This window comes from Anolis sagrei, chromosome 9 (genome assembly GCF_037176765.1).
Source record: "Anolis sagrei isolate rAnoSag1 chromosome 9, rAnoSag1.mat, whole genome shotgun sequence".
Classification (NCBI taxonomy): Eukaryota; Metazoa; Chordata; class Lepidosauria; order Squamata; family Dactyloidae; genus Anolis; species Anolis sagrei.
Window position 1 is genome coordinate 14,286,104 of NC_090029.1, and position 16,318 is coordinate 14,302,421.

The following is a 16,318-nucleotide window of genomic DNA, read 5'->3' on the forward strand; positions in this document are numbered from 1 at the left end:
GTTTGGAGCACCCCTCTCAGTCTCCCTCATGGCATAGCAAGATCCCAAATGCCCAAAGACTTGGGAGAAAGCCTCCTTTCTTGGCACCTTCAGAGTCTGTAGCACCCCTCTCAGTCTCCCATCATGGCATTGCAAACCCCCCCCCCCCCAAATGCCCAAAGACTTGGGAGAAAGGCTCCCTTCTTGGCACCTTCAGAGTCTGGAGCACTCCTCTCAGTCCCCATCATGGCATTACAAGACCCCCAAATGCCCAAAGACTTGGGAGAAACCCTCCTTTCTTGGCACCTTCAGAGTCTGGAGCACCCTTCTCAGTCTCCATCATGGCACTGCAACCCCCCCCCCCCCCAAAATGCCCAAAGACTTGGGAGAAAGGCTCCTTTCTTGGCACCCTCAGCGTTTGGAGCACCCTTCTCAGTCTCCATCATGGCATTGCAAGACCCCCAAATCCCCAAAGACTTGGGAGAAAGCCTCCTTTCTTGTCACCTTCAAAGTCTTAAGCACCCTTCTCAGTCACTACTATAAGCATTGCAAAACTCTCAATATCCAGATTTGGGCGTTTTCCTTTGGAGAGGGAGAGAGGGGTCTCTATTTTTGCGCATTTGGAGAGGCGGTCGGGGAGGGGGGGTGCACCCACTTTGGAGGCCTGCAACCCCAAAGCGGGGGGGGGGGGGGGAGGAAGGGGAAAGCCTGGGCTACGGCTGGGAGTCAGGAGAGGAGGAAGGAGAAAGAGGAGGAGAGGAGGAAGAGGAGGAGGCGGCGCCGTGGAAAAAGCCAGCCTCCGCAGTCGAGAGGAGGAGGAAGAGGAGGAGGAGGAGGAAGAGAGGAAGGCGGAGGTTGTTGCTGCTACTGCTGCGGAGGGCGACTCTCCGGCCTGGTAGGCCCCCTCCTCTGGTAAAGAGAGAGAGAGAAGGAAGGAGGGAGGGAGGAAAAGCAAGCAAGCAAGGGAGAACAGTGCTGCTTGGCTTTGTTTCCTTCCTTCCTTCCTTGCTTTGGTTTTGCTGCTCCCCAGGATTTGACCTTCAGCAGCCAAACGCCGGATCCTCCTCCTCCTCCCACCATTCATTCCTCTGCTTCTTTGGGAAGAGAAGGCGAAGAAGGGAAGGAAAGAGAGACACAGAGAGAAAGAGAGAAAGAGAAACCCAGCTTCGGAATCCGCCTCCGGGATCTCCCTCGAGCCTCGCCTGGCGTTGTTTGCAAAGGCGCCTTTCCGAAGGGAAGGGAGGCGTTTGGAGAAGGGACTCCCTCCCTATTTATTTGCCTCTTTTTTTTTCTTTCCAGAGGGAGGTGCCCCTTCCTTTGGTCCCCCCCCCCCCTTCCTTTCCCTCCTTTTTCCTATTTGGGAAGGAGCCTGGGAAAAAAGGAGGGGGAAAGAGAGAGAGACAGAGAAAGAGAGAAAGCCAAGCCTTTGGCGCGCCGCGTCTCCTCCCTCCATTCATCGCCATTCCGCATTTAGGATCCGCATTTGGCAAAAACAGGCCGAGGAAAGATGGGGAAGGGGCTTCGGACCCTTTGAAGGACGCCTCCTCCATTCTTGGGGGGCAAAAAGAAGAGAGAAAGGCGTCTGAAAGAGGGGGAAACGCGCCAGAAAGGAAACCTCTCCAAAACAACAACAAGATCCGCCTTGCCTTCCTTCCTTCCTTCTTTCCTTCCTTCCACTCCCATTGGATTGAATTTGTCCCCCCCTCCAAGGAAAGCGACCCCCCCAGTCGTTCCTCTATTTTTCCTCCTTTTAGAGCTTTTTGGTGGGACGAAAAAATACAAAAGGAAGAGAGAAAGGAGTCAGGAAGAAGGACCAGAAAGGAACCTCTCCAAAAACAACAACAACCTTCCTTCTTTCCTTCCATTGGAAGAAATACTGGATTGAATTTGTCCCCCCGCCCTTCCAAGGAAAGCGACCCCCCAGTCGTTCCTCTATTTCTCCTCCTTTTAGAGCTTTTTGGTGGGACGAAAAAATACAAAGGGAAGAGAGAGAGAAAGGAGTCAGGAAGAAGGACCAGAAAGGAACCTCTCCAAAAACAACAACAACCTTCCTTCTTTCTTTCTTTCCTTCCATTGGAAGAAATATTGGATTGAGTCATTTTTTTTTCTCCAAAGGAAAGCACCCCCTCATCGTTCCCCTGCGTTTCCTCTTTGGGGTTTTGGGGATTTTTTTCCATTTTTGCATTTTGGGGGTTTTTTCCAAAGGAGATTGAGAAGGAGAAGTCGTGCGTAAAAGCAAGGAGGCCTTTTGCATTGCGCACAGGAGGCTTGGAGAGAGAGGAAGGAGGCAAAGAAGGGATCCGTGTTGGTGTTTTCCTGATTGTTTATTTGTTTGTTTATTTGTTTGTGGGGGTAGGGCGGAGAAGGCAAGCCCGGCAGGAAGAAGGAGAAGGAGGAGGAGGAGAAGAAAAAAGATGGAGGTCGAAGATGCGGACTGTTTGCTCCAACGTGTGACATGTTTGCTGCTCCTGGATGACTGCAGGCGAGGCTGAGGCGCACGCCGGGATCTTCCCTCCTCGAAGAGAAAAAAGGGGCCAAAGACCCCTTTTTGGCCTCTCCAAAAGACCCCCCATCCCTGCCTTTCCTTCCTCCCTCCATTCCCTTCCTTCTTCCCCTGGCAGAGGCCTCCCCAAAGGAAAGAGAAAGAACCAAACCAGGGAAACATCCAAGGACTCCCAAACGCTTCTCTCTCTCTGTATTCTTGTCCTCCTTTCTCCAAAAGGAGCCTTTTGGAGAGAAAATCCTTCTTTTTTGGGGGAACAAGGTTGGGGAAGAAGAGTTCCACCGCTTCTCTGGAAACCCTGTACAGATTGATTAGTATTGTTGTTAGATTCTTCTGTTTTTGTGGACTTCCCAAAGGCCAGTTTTGCTCCCAACCCAGAAGGACAAAAAGAGAGGAATGAAGCCTGGCGCTGGAGGAGGGTCCCTGACCTTATATGGGGGGCTTTTGCTGATCTTGACCACGTTTTGCTTCGGGACAGCAAATGGAAAAAGTGAGTGTTTCATAGACATACCTATATATTTATGTGTGTGTGTCTGTTAAGGGGGGGGGTAGTTTATTTTTAATTCCATCTCCTCTACCAGGAGTTGGGATTGATGAAAGGACAGGCGGCTATATTTATTGGGTTTATTGGGTTGCTGTGAGTTTTCCGGGATTTACCCGGAAAACACACACACACACATGCTAAAAATAAACAACACACACACACACACACATGTTTTCCGGGCATTTACCCAGAAAACACACACACACATGTGTTTATTTTTAGCTCATATTGTCTCCTCCATCAGTTGGAAGGACAAGCTGCTATACCAGGCATGGGCCAACTTGGGCCCTCCCTTCCAGGTGTTTTGGACTTCACTTCCCATAATGTGTGTATGCAGATGATCCCTTGATTGACTGTAGTGTCCATTGCCAAGAGGATGAAGGCATGGGCCAACTTGGGCCCTCCCTTCCAGGTGTTTTGGACTTCACTTCCCATAATGTGTGTATTCAGATGATCCCTTGATTGAATGTAGTGTCCATTGCCAAGAGGACGAAGGCATGGGCCAACTTGGGCCCTCCCTTCCAGGTGTTTTGGTCTTCAGTTCCCATAATGTGTGTATGCAGATGATCCCTTGATTGACTGGTGTCCATTGCCAAGAGGATGAAGGCATGGGCCAACTTGGGCCCTCCCTTCCAGGTGTTTTGGACTTCACTGCCCATAATGTGTGTATTCAGATGATCCCTTGATTGACTGAAGTGTCCATTGCCAAGAGGATGAAGGCATGGGCCAACTTGGGTCCTCCCTTCCAGGTCTTTTGGACTTGGCATGGGCTAACTTGGTCCCTCCCTTCCAGGTGTTTTGGTCTTCAGTTCCCATAATGTGTGTATGCAGATGATCCCTTGATTGACTGGTGTCCATTGCCAAGAGGATGAAGGCATGGGCCAACTTGGGTCCTCCCTTCCAGATGTTTTGGATTTTGACTTCCACAACGTGGGTATGCAGATGATCCCTTGATTGACTGATCTAATTGATAGTTTTATGGCAGGCTTTCTCAGAGGTTGAGGGGGCTTTATTATTTATTTATTGACTTATTTACTCTATTTATACCCCACCTTTCTCTACCCCAAAGGGGACAGCATACATACAAACATATATGTGTATGTATGGATATATATATATATATATATATATATGCATATATGCATATATGCATATATGCATATATGCATACATACACTAGCCAAGTGACCATCACTCATAAAAACACGCATTGCTGTGGTCCAGTCAGTGTATATATGTGTGTTTGTGTATATATGTGGTTTTGCACATGCGTTGTAATGCATTAATTGTTTTTTGGATTTTTAAGTTTTCTTCAGATGTGTTTTTCGGTGTTTTTATAAGTGATGGTCACTCGTCGGTGCATTGTGTCCAAATCTGGTGTCAATTCGTCCTGTGGTTTTTGAGTTATGTTGATCGCACAAACAAACATTACATTTTTATTTATATAGATTTATTTATTTACGACATTTATATGCCGCCCTTCTCACCCCGAAGGAGACTCAGAGCGGCTTACAAGATATATATACATACAATATATTATTATCATAGTACAATATCAGTATTATATATGTGTGTGTGTTGTTTATTTAGCTCATATTTATTTAGCTCACTCCACCATCAGTTGGAAGGAAAAGCTGCTATAGCAGGCGTGGGCCAACTTGGGCCCTCCCTTTCAGGTGTTTTGGACTTCAGTTCCCATAATGTGTGTATGCAGATGATCCCTTGATTGCCTGAAGTGTCCATTGCCAAGAGGACGAAGGCATGGGCCAACTTGAGCCCTCCTTTCCAGATGTTTTGGACTTCGACTCCCACAACGTGGGTATGCAGATGATCCCTTGATTGACTGATTCAATTGATAGTTTTATGTTACTGTTGTTTTATGTTAGGTTTATGTGTTTTGCAAGGCATTGAATTTTGCCGTGAATATGTTGGAAACATCTTTGAGTCCTCCCAGCGATGAGGAAAGCAGTATATAAATAAAGTAAATAATAATAATAATGGGCCAACTTGGGCTCTCCCTCCAGGTATTTTGGATTTCAGCTCCCACAATGTGGGTATGCATATGATCCCTTGATTGACTGAAGTGTCCAGTTCCAAAAGGACACAGTGGCACGAGCCAACTTCGGCCCTCCCTCCAGGTGTTTTGGACTTCAACTCCCACAACATGGGTATGCAGATGATCCCTTGATTGACCGAAGTGTCCAGTTCCAAGAGGACAAAGTCATGGGCCAACTTGGGCTCTCCCTCTAGGTGTTTTGGACTCCAACTCCCACCATTCCTAACAGCCCCAACCTCCTTCCTTTTCCTTTTCTGCTTAAGGGGCTGAGGGGGAAAAGGGAAGGGCCTGTTGCTGTTAGAGAGTGTGGGACTTGAAGTCCAAAATACTTGGAAGGAGGACCCAAGTTTGCCCATACTTGGGCTATAGAGTCACAAGAACTACCAACCTGAACAACATTGCTGGTATAATACCAAAGTCAAAATATTATCCAAATTGAAACTATTCGCGAGGACCCATAGATTTCACCAAGCACTTGACATGACTGAGAATTGATTATTGTTGTTTTATACCTGCAGCTATTGCTGTATTTTACTAATTTAACCAGGTTTTTTGTGAAGTGAGATATTTATGTTGGCTGTCATTGTTTTATGTTATTATTTTTATGTTTTTATGTTTGTTTTTGTTTTTTTGTATCTTGGACCTCAGCTCCCACCATTCCCAACAGCTTCAGGCCCTTCCTTTCCTTTCCTTTCCACTTAAGCAACAGAGGGGGGAAAGGAAGGGGCCTGAGACTGTTAGGAATGGTGGGAGTTGGAGTCCAAAACACCCGAAGGGAGGGCCCAAGTTAGCCTGTGCCTGGGATAAAGGAATCAAGGAAATTATTTTAGAGATGCCTCCAGATTTCAGATCCTTGTTTTGCATTTGGAAAAAAAACCTAATAGAAACATGTTCGCTTTGGGGGCTGAAAGTGACCTTTGTCTGTCTGCTTTTTTTGTGAATAGTTTCCAATTAAACCAACTCATTTGAGAAAATATTTTTAAGGATTGAGCGTCGTCTTGTTGGAGCTCATTCCACGATGTCGCCTAGTAATAATCATGATGATGATGATCATAATACAAAAATATTGACCACTACCATCTATTACTCCCAACTGTTTAATCCAGTCGCCTCCCCAAATTCCAAGCATTTTGAAAGGCTACAGAGAGGGAAAAAAGGGTGTCTTTTCATCTTTTGAAGCCCTTCGATGAGAAAGATTGGAATTGGCATCACAACCTCCTTACACAAAATACAAATCCGGTTCCAGGCGAGGTTTCTTCCTATTTTGAAGGAGGGGGAGGAGGGAGGCATGGTGAGGAGAGGACTATTGCGTGAACCATAATACAGGCTTAAGGTTGTTTGGCTGCTGTGTGTGTTTGTGTGTGTGGATTATTGGAGTCTGGGAAGCCCAGCATTTGAGCAGTTGCGAAAGGGATCCATTTGGAGATCTTTGTGGGCTTTCTCTTTTCTTGTTTTCGCCTTGTTTTCAGGGATCTATTTGGACATCCTAGTGTTCTTTCTTTTCTTTTCATCTCTTCTTCCCTCCTTGTTTTTAGGGATCTATTTGGACATCCTACTAGTCTTTCTCTTTTCTCTTTAGCTTTCTTCTTCCCTCCTTGTTTTCAAGGACCTATTTGGATATCCTGGTGTTCTTTGTTTTCTTTTTCTCTCTTTCTTCTTCCTTGTTTTCAAGGACCTATTTGGACATCCTAATGTTCTTTCTTTTCCCCTCTTTCTTCTTCCTTGTTTTCAAGTACCTATTTGGAGATCCTGGTGGTCTCTCCCTTTCTTCTTCCCTCCTTTTTGCCCTTCCCGGGTTTTGTTGTCTTTTGTGTCCAAACAAGAGTTTTCTGGATGGAGGAAACATGCTTTTATGGCTCTACTAGGCGCATGGCCTGGGTCCAGTGTGATTCATTGCATCTACACTGTGGAATTCAGGCAGTTTGAGACTGCTTGGCTCACTGCTGTGGCATCTTGGGAATTGTAGTTTGGAGAAACTCCACCCTTCCATAGGAGAGAAAGCTCAAGTCCTTGGAAAATGGCAACTCTCGGGAATCCATAGCTTTGAGCCAGAGTGGTTCCAAGTGGTATGAAACTGCATTCATTCTCCAGTGTGGATGCACCCTCAGAGCCAGGCTTTATTGTAGAATCCCTCTCTAAACTGCAAAGCCCAGGATTGCATAGGATGGAGCTGCACAAGTTGCACTGTAATTGTATAGTGTGAACAGTATCTTAGAGTCTCATTGCAATCAGAAAAAACACACATGATGTATTCCTTCTCAACGTAGATGCACACTTGCGTTTGCCTGCCCTTTCTTCCCATGTTGTTGCCCACTGAAAGGGGAAGGGTCAGCCTCATACTGAGCTGTGTTGTGCCAAGTTGTTTACTATCCAGGGACATCCCATCAGGGAGTTTCCTATTCACCCTGCCTTTCCTCTGAGATAATGGGATTTGGTCAAGGTCACCAAGATAGTCAATGTCCTTCGATGCCAATTGAACTGCCACGGCTCAATATTATTGGGAACCTTGTGAGTTATAGGTTGGAACCTCCCCCCAAAGCACCAAGACCTTAGACAACTACAATGCCCTCAATTCCAGAGCATTGAGCCGATGCACTTCAAGTGATGCCAAACTGCATTTATTATCCAGTGTAGATACAATCCCAGTGGGGCTGATTGGAACCCAGATCTCCAACATCCTGGTCCAACCCTTAGGCCCCTTCTATCTTCTTTGAACTGGATTATACGGCAGTGTAGAAAGTGGCTTACACCAGACTGACTTTTCCTCCCTTAGTTACTTAGGGGGACTTTCCAGTGTCCGGTTTGAATGCTTATGTTTATGCCCACAATTCTATTTGCCTGCCCTCTTGGTTCTAATGGAACGGGTTGATGTGCTTCTCTGTGTGGGAGTGCGAGCAGCTTTGAAATGGTTGCACATAAACATGCCCAGCTCTGCAATGAATGAAGCTATCTGTGCTGGGAGTGTGTAGCCAGAGAAAGGGGAAGGGGCTACTATTGGTTTCCGTTTACACTCCTCCCTTCGCTGTGTTTTCTTCCCTTCCTTCGCAACCATTTTAACTCTTGTCCTTTGCCTTCTCAGTCTCCTACGGCTGGGGAGATTTCTCTCTCTCTCTCTCTGTATAATGCAGAGAGGGGATTTCTTTCCACATTATTGTAACTGTGGACTACTCTTTGCTAACCTGTGTGGCCGAAGTGATCATAATTTGGTGACTGAAGGTTCACCTGGAAAGGAGAAGGAAAGACGCCTCCTTTGTTCTGGTTCGTGGCAAAGAGTGCCTGTTGTTTTCATGAATAGTAATTGGAAATAATATGAGAAGTGTATTTGGTTTCATATGTCCAAAGAGCCTTGATGGAACCAGTCGTGGCAAAGACTAGAGAAAGAGATTGTTTTGTTTTCACTATCCATTCCTCTTAAGAGCAAGTCTGGTGTAGAGTCTCAAGAGAGTTGTTTTTCTCTGTGTTTCCCTTTTGGAAACAGAGCCACGGCAAACATTGCCTTTAGGGCATTTGGGCATGATGGTTCCGAAAATGTTTTCTGGTCTAAATCAAGAAAAACAAACAAGATAGACCTTCTGTTTATTAAAAAGTAGGGCTAACACCAGATCCTTCCTTATACCATTGGAGAGGAGTGTGAAATCAGCAGGTAAACAAGTCTTCGTGCGTAGTCTAATCCTGTACACATCTACTCACCCATATAAGCCTCCTTAAGACTTATTCCCATTAAGAATTGCAGCCTCGGTGCCGGAAAAGAACACATTCATGGCGGGTGTGCATTTAGAGTGTTTGGGAATCATTTTCGGAACAGCGTTTCGGTTTTTTTTTTTTTTTACTGTAGGGATTGATTCCCGTTAAACGAATCTGGAGTCCCGTTCGAACGGTTCCGTTTGGCTGGAACTGAAACATCAATCATTTTTAAAGGGAGCAGCCCTTCAGCTGCGTGTCCTCGGATAGTAAACAGAGTAAAATAGAGCCGGGGAATCCTTTCAGTTCACGTTCGAAAAAGCACAACAGCCCAACCCGTTTTGTCTTTTTTTGTGGTCCCTCCTCGTGTTCAGGGGAAAAAATGGTCTCCGAAAGGTTTTCTTTGCTGCTTATTGCCACTCCCCATCATAGTGAAAGAAACATCTAATTTTTATGTGATTTAGAAAAAAGAAAAAAAGAAAAACAGAGAAATGTGTCATAGCTTAACAGGCTCTTCCATTTTCGGTCATAAAAAGGCATGCCTTCCTAAATAGGAATACACAAGCGTTTGGGAACCGTGCAAATGCGGAGAGGCTGTGCCTTGTGTTTTGAACCGTCAATTAATATCCTCGTAAAATGACGAGATTGTGTTTTCGTTGGCAAAATGCTGTCTATAATACTAATCTGGAAAGGAAAAGGAAAGGGAAAGAAGGATTTATTGATTTGAGGTTGACATTCTCCCAGAAAAGGGTCACTTTTGCTTGAACGTTTTGATTCAGACGAATGGCAGAGGGCCCAAATATTCTAAAGCAGGCACGGGCAGACTTCGGCCCTTACTCCAGGTGTTTTGGACTCCCAACTCCCACCATTCCTAACAACCTCGGACCCTTTCCTTTTCCTCCTCAGCAGCATAAGCCGGTGGGAGTTGAAGTCCAAAACACCTGGAGGGAGGGCTGAAGTTGGGTCATGCCATTGTCCTCTTGGAACTGGACACTTCAGTCAATCAAGGGATCATCTGCATACCCATGTTGTGGGAGTTGGCTCATTCCATGTCCTCTTGGAACTGGACACTTCAATCAGTCAAGGGGTCATCTGCATATCCATGTTGTGGGAATTGTAAGTCCAAAACACCTGGAGGGACAGCCAAAGTTGGGTCATGCCATTGTCCTCTTGGAACTGGACCCTTCAGTCAATCGAGGGATCATCTGCATATCCATGTTGTGGGAGTTGGCTCATGCTATTGTCCTCTTGGAACTGGACACTTCAATCAATCAAGGGGTCATCTGCATACCTAAGTTGTGGGAGTTGGAGGTCTAAAACACCTGGAGGGAGGGCCCAAGTTGGCTCATGTTATTGTCCTCTTGGAACTGGACACTTCAGTCAATCAAGGGATCATCTGCATACCCATGTTGTGGAAGTTGGCTCATGCCATTGTCCTCTTGGAACTGGGCACTTCAATCAATCAAGGGGTCATCTGCATATCTAAGTTGTGGGAGTTGGAGGTCCAAAACACCTGGAGGGAGGGCCCAAGTTGGCTCATGCCATTGTCCTCTTGGAACTGGACACTTCAGTCAATCGAGGGATCATCTGCATACCCATGTTGTGGGAGTTGGCTCATGCAATTGTCCTCTTGGAACTGGACACTTCAGTCAATCAAGGGGTCATCTGCATACCTAAGTTGTGGGAGTTGGATGTCCAAAACACCTGGAGGGACAGCCGAAGTTGGGACATGCCATTGTCCTCTTGGAACTGGATGCTTCAGTCAATCGAGGGATCATCTGCATACCCATGTTGTGGGAGTTGGCTCATGCAATTGTCCTCTTGGAACTGGACACTTCAGTCAATCAAGAGGTCATCTGCATACCTAAGTTGTGGGAGTTGGATGTCCCAAACACCTGGAGGGATGGTCGAAGTTGGGTCATGCCATTGTCATCTTGGAACTGGACACTTCAGTCAATCGAGGGGTCATCTGCATACCCAGATGTTTGGAGTTGGAAGGCCAAAACACCTGGAGGCATTAGGCCCTTAAGTGGCTGAGGGGGAAAAGGAAGTGCCTGAGGCTGTTAGGAATTATGGGAGTTGGAGTCCAAAACACTCAGTCACATGAACAAACACATCAATGAGACCCAAACTTTTCCAAGTCTTAATTTCCTTTATGAATGAGTTTCTACATTTTGGAAAAAAACCAAGGCTCTAAATTTGAATTCTCATGCTTTGATTCTATTGTTCTTTCGAAAGCCAGCCTTCCTTGCCCAGATCTTGTTGACTTTTGTGGTTGACTTTTGTGTTTGTCCAAAAACTGTGCCATTACCATTTGGGTTAGATCTCTATCTGAGGATGCTTAGCAAAGAGAAAAAGAAAAGAAACCCTTGTCGCTATAATTACTTGTGTGTGTTTCTTTCTGTGTGTAGTATCAACATAGATATCTCTTAATGTGCCCGCTGATAAAGCAAATACGGTTGTAAGTGAGCAGATTGGGCAATTCCGGGTGTGATTTAGATACCAGAATGGAAAAGCGGTTTCTGTGCAGAGCCGGTCAGGGATCTGGATGAGGAACGGACCACGTATTTCTTCAAGGGGTTATTATATCTAATGAGAAGTGTACATGTTTGGTTTCTAAACAGGGCTGTAGGACTCGTAGGATGCAATGGGGATTGTGGGGTTCTTTGGCCTATATAATATGCAGAGGGAATTTATTATGAAAGTGCAAAGAGGGAAATACTGTCAAAGAGTTAAAGTTATTTCTCTTAATAGGAAGAAAGAATGACCCAAAGGATAGGATTGAGCTTTGAGAATATGGCTCCAAAACAAAAACTGAATTGGTTCCGAAAAAAACGAGAAGACAAACACACCCTGAGTTTTTAGTACTTTATTCTGTACATGTGGCCTGCTTATTGTCACTGCGATTGTGATTGATTTTCACTGTATTGTATATTATTTATATGCATTTTATTCTATTGTTTCATGCTTCGGTTTTTTTATTTTTTATTTGTGTTGTTGGGCTTGGCCTCGTGTAAGCCACCCCGAGTCCCTTCGGGGAGATGGTGGTGAGGTATAAATAAAGATTATTATTATTATTATTATTATTATTATTATTATTATTATTATTATACAGTACTAGCGGTCCCCTGCCACGCGTTGCTGTGGCCCAGTCTGGTGATATGAAAAATAAAGTAAATAGAAAGTGCTGGTTTCTAATATACGTAATGTCTTTATGCATGTGGGTAAATGGTATTTCTTGCTGTTTCTTTGACGGTGTTGACGTTGAGATTGTCTGGTTTGCCTACTCTGGAACATGCAACATATAATTGTCCTTCTTTAGGGGTACCTTTCAAATCTATGATACTTTATCTCTCTCTGTGTGAATCATATATATCTATCTATATCTATGGCTGGGTGGCTTTGATTACGTTTTCTTGCCCTGGTGAAGGGAGTTGGACTAGATGGCCTTAAGTATTTTCTGTTGGTCATGGGGGTTCTGTGTGGGAGGTTTGCCCCAGTTCTGTCATTCATGGGGTTCATTCAGAATGGTTTTTGATTATAGGTGAACTATAAATCCCAGGAGCTAAAACTCCCAAATGCCAAGGTCTGTTTCCCCCAAACTGCCCCAAATTTCCCCCAAACTCCATCCGTGTTCATATTTGGACATATGGAATATTAGTGCCAAGTTTGGTCCAGATCCATCATTGTTTGAGTCCACAGTGCTCTCTGGATGTAGGTGAACTACAACTCCCAAACTCAAGGTCAATGCCCACCAAACACTGCTAGTATTTTCCGTTGGTCATGGGAGGCCTGTGTGCCAAGATTGGTTCAGTTCCATCATCGGTGGAGTTCAGAATGCTCTTTGATTGTAGATGAACTATAAATCCCAGCAGCTACAACTCCCAAATGACAAAATCATAATATTTTGAGTGATGGTCACTCCTTGAGTAGTGAGATGTTTTGTTGCCAAATCTGGTGTGATTTCGTTCATTGGTTCTTTTGTTTTTAAGGTACTCATTATGCACAGAGCATTTTTATATATATAGATAGAAGATTAGTACACTAGCATCCTCTTTGTGTTAGAACACAACTGTGATCTGGGGAATTTGAGAGTGAGGGTGCAGCTACAACTTTGGCCCTCCCTCCAGGTGTTTTGGACTCCAACTCCCATCATTCCTAACCCTTTCCTTTCTGCTTAAGCGTCTGAGGGGGAAAAGGAAGGGGCCTGAGGCTGTTAGGAATTGTGAGAGTTGTAGCCCCAAACACCTTGAGGGCCAAAGTTTGCCCATGCCTGATCGACATTGTAGAATTAATGTGGTTTTGACGCCACTTTAATTAAGCTAGCTCAATATTCATGGTATTCTGGGATTTGTGGTTTGGCGAGGCACCAGCATTCCTTAGCGATGAATGCTCCAGACCTGGTGGAACTATAACTCCCAGCATTCCATAGCCTTGAGTCATGGCACTTAAAGTAGGATCAAACTGCATTCATTCTACAATGTAGATACACCCTTAGGCCATGAAAAGGATCATTCCAACAAGTGGGATCAAATTGCTTTAAATCTATACTGTAGACCAGGCATGGGCAAACTTTATCCCCTTAGGTGTTTTGGACTTCAACTCCCACAATTCCTAACAGTCAGTAGGTAGCAATTTCCAAGATCCTTGCCAGTCTACAAACCATGGCAATGAACTAGGTATCAAATTGCTTGAAATTGTGCTGTGTGAATACAGCCTGAGATGCCCTGGAAATACAACAATGCAATTGAGCCATGCCACTTCTGTTGTTGTTGTTGTTGGTTTGTTACCGCTGGTTTGATACCGCTTGAAGTACCATGACTCAATGCTGTGCAATCCTGGGAGTTGTAGTTTTATTAGGTCTTTAGTCTTTGTTGCCAAAGAGAGATAGTGCCTTAGCAAACTACAATTTCCATGGCGCTATACCATTAAGCCACGACACTTCTGTTGTTGTTGTTGTTATTATTATTGTAATACCTTGCTTCTTCTCTTCCAAAGTTTGACACCGCTTGAAGTGCCATGACTCAGTGCTTTGGAATTCTGGGAATTGTAGTTTTATAAGGTCTTTAGCCTTCACTGCCAAAGAGAGATAGTGCCTTAGCAAACTACAATTTCCATGGCGCTATATCATTAAGCCATGACACTTCTGTTGTTGTTGTTGTTGTTGTCGTTGTTGTTGTTGTTGTAATACCTTGCTTCTTCTCTTCCAAAGTTTGACACCGCTTGAAGTGCCATGACTCAGTGCTTTGGAATCCTGGGAATTATAGTTTTATAAGGTCTTTAGCCTTCACTGCCAAAGTCTGAAAGCAACAGCAAACAGTTCCACTTGACTTAAACTATAGAATTGGAAGAGACCCCAAAGGCCATCCAGTCCAACCCCCTTCTTTCTGCCGTGCAGGAAAAGCACAATCAAAGCACACTCAACAAATGGTCACTCAGCCTTTTACGACAATAACAACAACTCTCTCTCTCTCTCTCTCTCTCTCTATATATATATATATATATTGGCCATTCTTCAGTCCTGCCGGCACAGGGGGTTTAACCCACTGTGCCACCGGGGGCTCCATAATAATAATAATAATAATAATAATAATAATAATAATAATAATAATAGCAGCAGCCCCAGGGATTGTCTAGTTTAACTCTCTTCTGCCATGTAGGAAAAGCACAAAGCACACCCAACAGATGGCCATCTAGGCTTTGTAATAATAATAATAATAACAACAGCAACCCCAGGGATCAAAGCACCGCTGACAGGTGGCCATCCAGGCTTTGCAATAATAATAATAATAATAATAATAATAATAATAATAATAATAATAATAATAATAGCAGCAACTCCAGGGATCATCTAGTTTAACTCCCTTCTGCAGTGCAGAACAAGCACAATCAAAGCACCCCTGACATCCAGGCTTTGCTATAATAATAATAACAACAACAGCAACCCCAGGGATCATCTAGTTTAACTCCCTTTTGCCATGCAAGACAAGCACAATCAAAGCATCCCTGACAGATGGCCATCTAGGCTTTGCAATAATAATAATAATAATAATAATAATAATAATAATAATAATAGCAGCAACCCCAGGGATCAAATAGTTTAACTCCCTTCTGCTGTGCAAGACAAGCACAATCAAAGCACCCTGACAGATGGCCATCCAGGCTTTGCAATAATAATAATAATAATAATAATAATAATAATAGCAACCCAGGGATTATCTAGTTTAACTCCCTTCTGCCATGGAGGACAAGCACAATCAAAGCACCCCTGACAGATGGCCATCCAGGCTTTGCAATAATAATAATAATAATAATAATAATAATAATAATAATAGCAACACAGGGATTATCTAGTTTAACTCCCTTCTGCCATGCAGGACAAGCACAATCAAAGCACTCCTGACAGATGGCCATCCAGGCTTTGCAATAATAATAATAATAATTTATAGCGGCAACTGCAGGGATCATCTAGTTTAACTCCCTTCTGCCATGTAGGAAAAGCACAATCAAAGCACACCCGACAGATAGTCACTCAGCCTTTGCAATAATAATAATAATAATCCCTGGGTTGCTCCTATTATTATTATTATTATTATTATTATTGCAAAGGCTGAGTGACTATCTGTCGGGTATGCTTTGATTGTGCTTGTCCAGCACAGCAGGAGGGAGTTAAACTATTTGATCCCTGGGGTTGCTGCTATAATAATAATAATAATAATTATTATTATTATTATTATTATTGCAAAGCCTGGATGACCATCTGTCAGGGATGCTTTGGTTGTGCTTGTCCTGCATGGCAGAAGGGAGTTAAACTAGATAATCCCTGGGTTGCTCCTATTATTATTATTATTATTATTATTATTATTATTATTATCTAGTTTTAACTCCCTTCTGCCATGCAGGACAAGCACAACCAAAGCACCCTTGACAGATTGTCATCCAGGCTTTGCAATAATAATAATAATAATAATAATAATTATTATTATTAGAATCATAGAATCAAAGAGTTGGAAGAGACCTCATGGGCCATCCAGTCCAACCCCCTGCCAAGAAGCAGGAATATTGCATTCAAACCACCCCTGACAGATGGCCATCCAGCCTCTCTTTAAAAGCCTCCAAAGAAGGAGCCTCCACCACACTCCAGGGCAGAGAGTTCCACTGCTGAACGGCTCTCACAGTCAGGAAGTTCTTCCTCATGTTCAGATGGAATCTCCTCTTATTATTATTATAGCAGCAACCCCAGGGATCAAATAGTTTAACTCCCTTCTGCTGTGCAGGACAAGCACAATCAAAGCACCCCTGACAGATGGCCATCCAGGTTTTGCAATAATAATTATAATAATAAAAATAAAAATAATAGCAGCAATCCCAGGGACCATCTAGTTCAACTCCCTTCTGCCGTGCAGGAAAACCTGACAGATCGCAGTTCAACCTTTGTATTAATACAGGGTAAAAGTAAAGGTTTCCCCTTGATATTAAGTCTAGTCGTGTCTGACTCTGGAGGTGGTGCTCATCTACATTTCTAGGTCAAAGAGCTGGCATTGTCCGTAGATGC

At 44.1% G+C, this 16,318-nt stretch overlaps 1 protein-coding gene across 1 annotated transcript in view; it reads left to right on the forward strand.

Moving 5' to 3' along the window:
• Positions 1-824: 824 nt before the first annotated feature.
• Positions 825-16,318, forward strand: part of IGF1R (insulin like growth factor 1 receptor) — a 235,733-nt gene continuing 220,239 nt past the window's right edge. Inside the window, exon 1 of the mRNA XM_060755650.2 lies at positions 825-2,972. Within this exon, the coding sequence (XP_060611633.2) occupies positions 2,879-2,972 (94 nt within the window). The 5' untranslated portion in view covers positions 825-2,878. The remainder of the gene's footprint in view (positions 2,973-16,318) is intronic.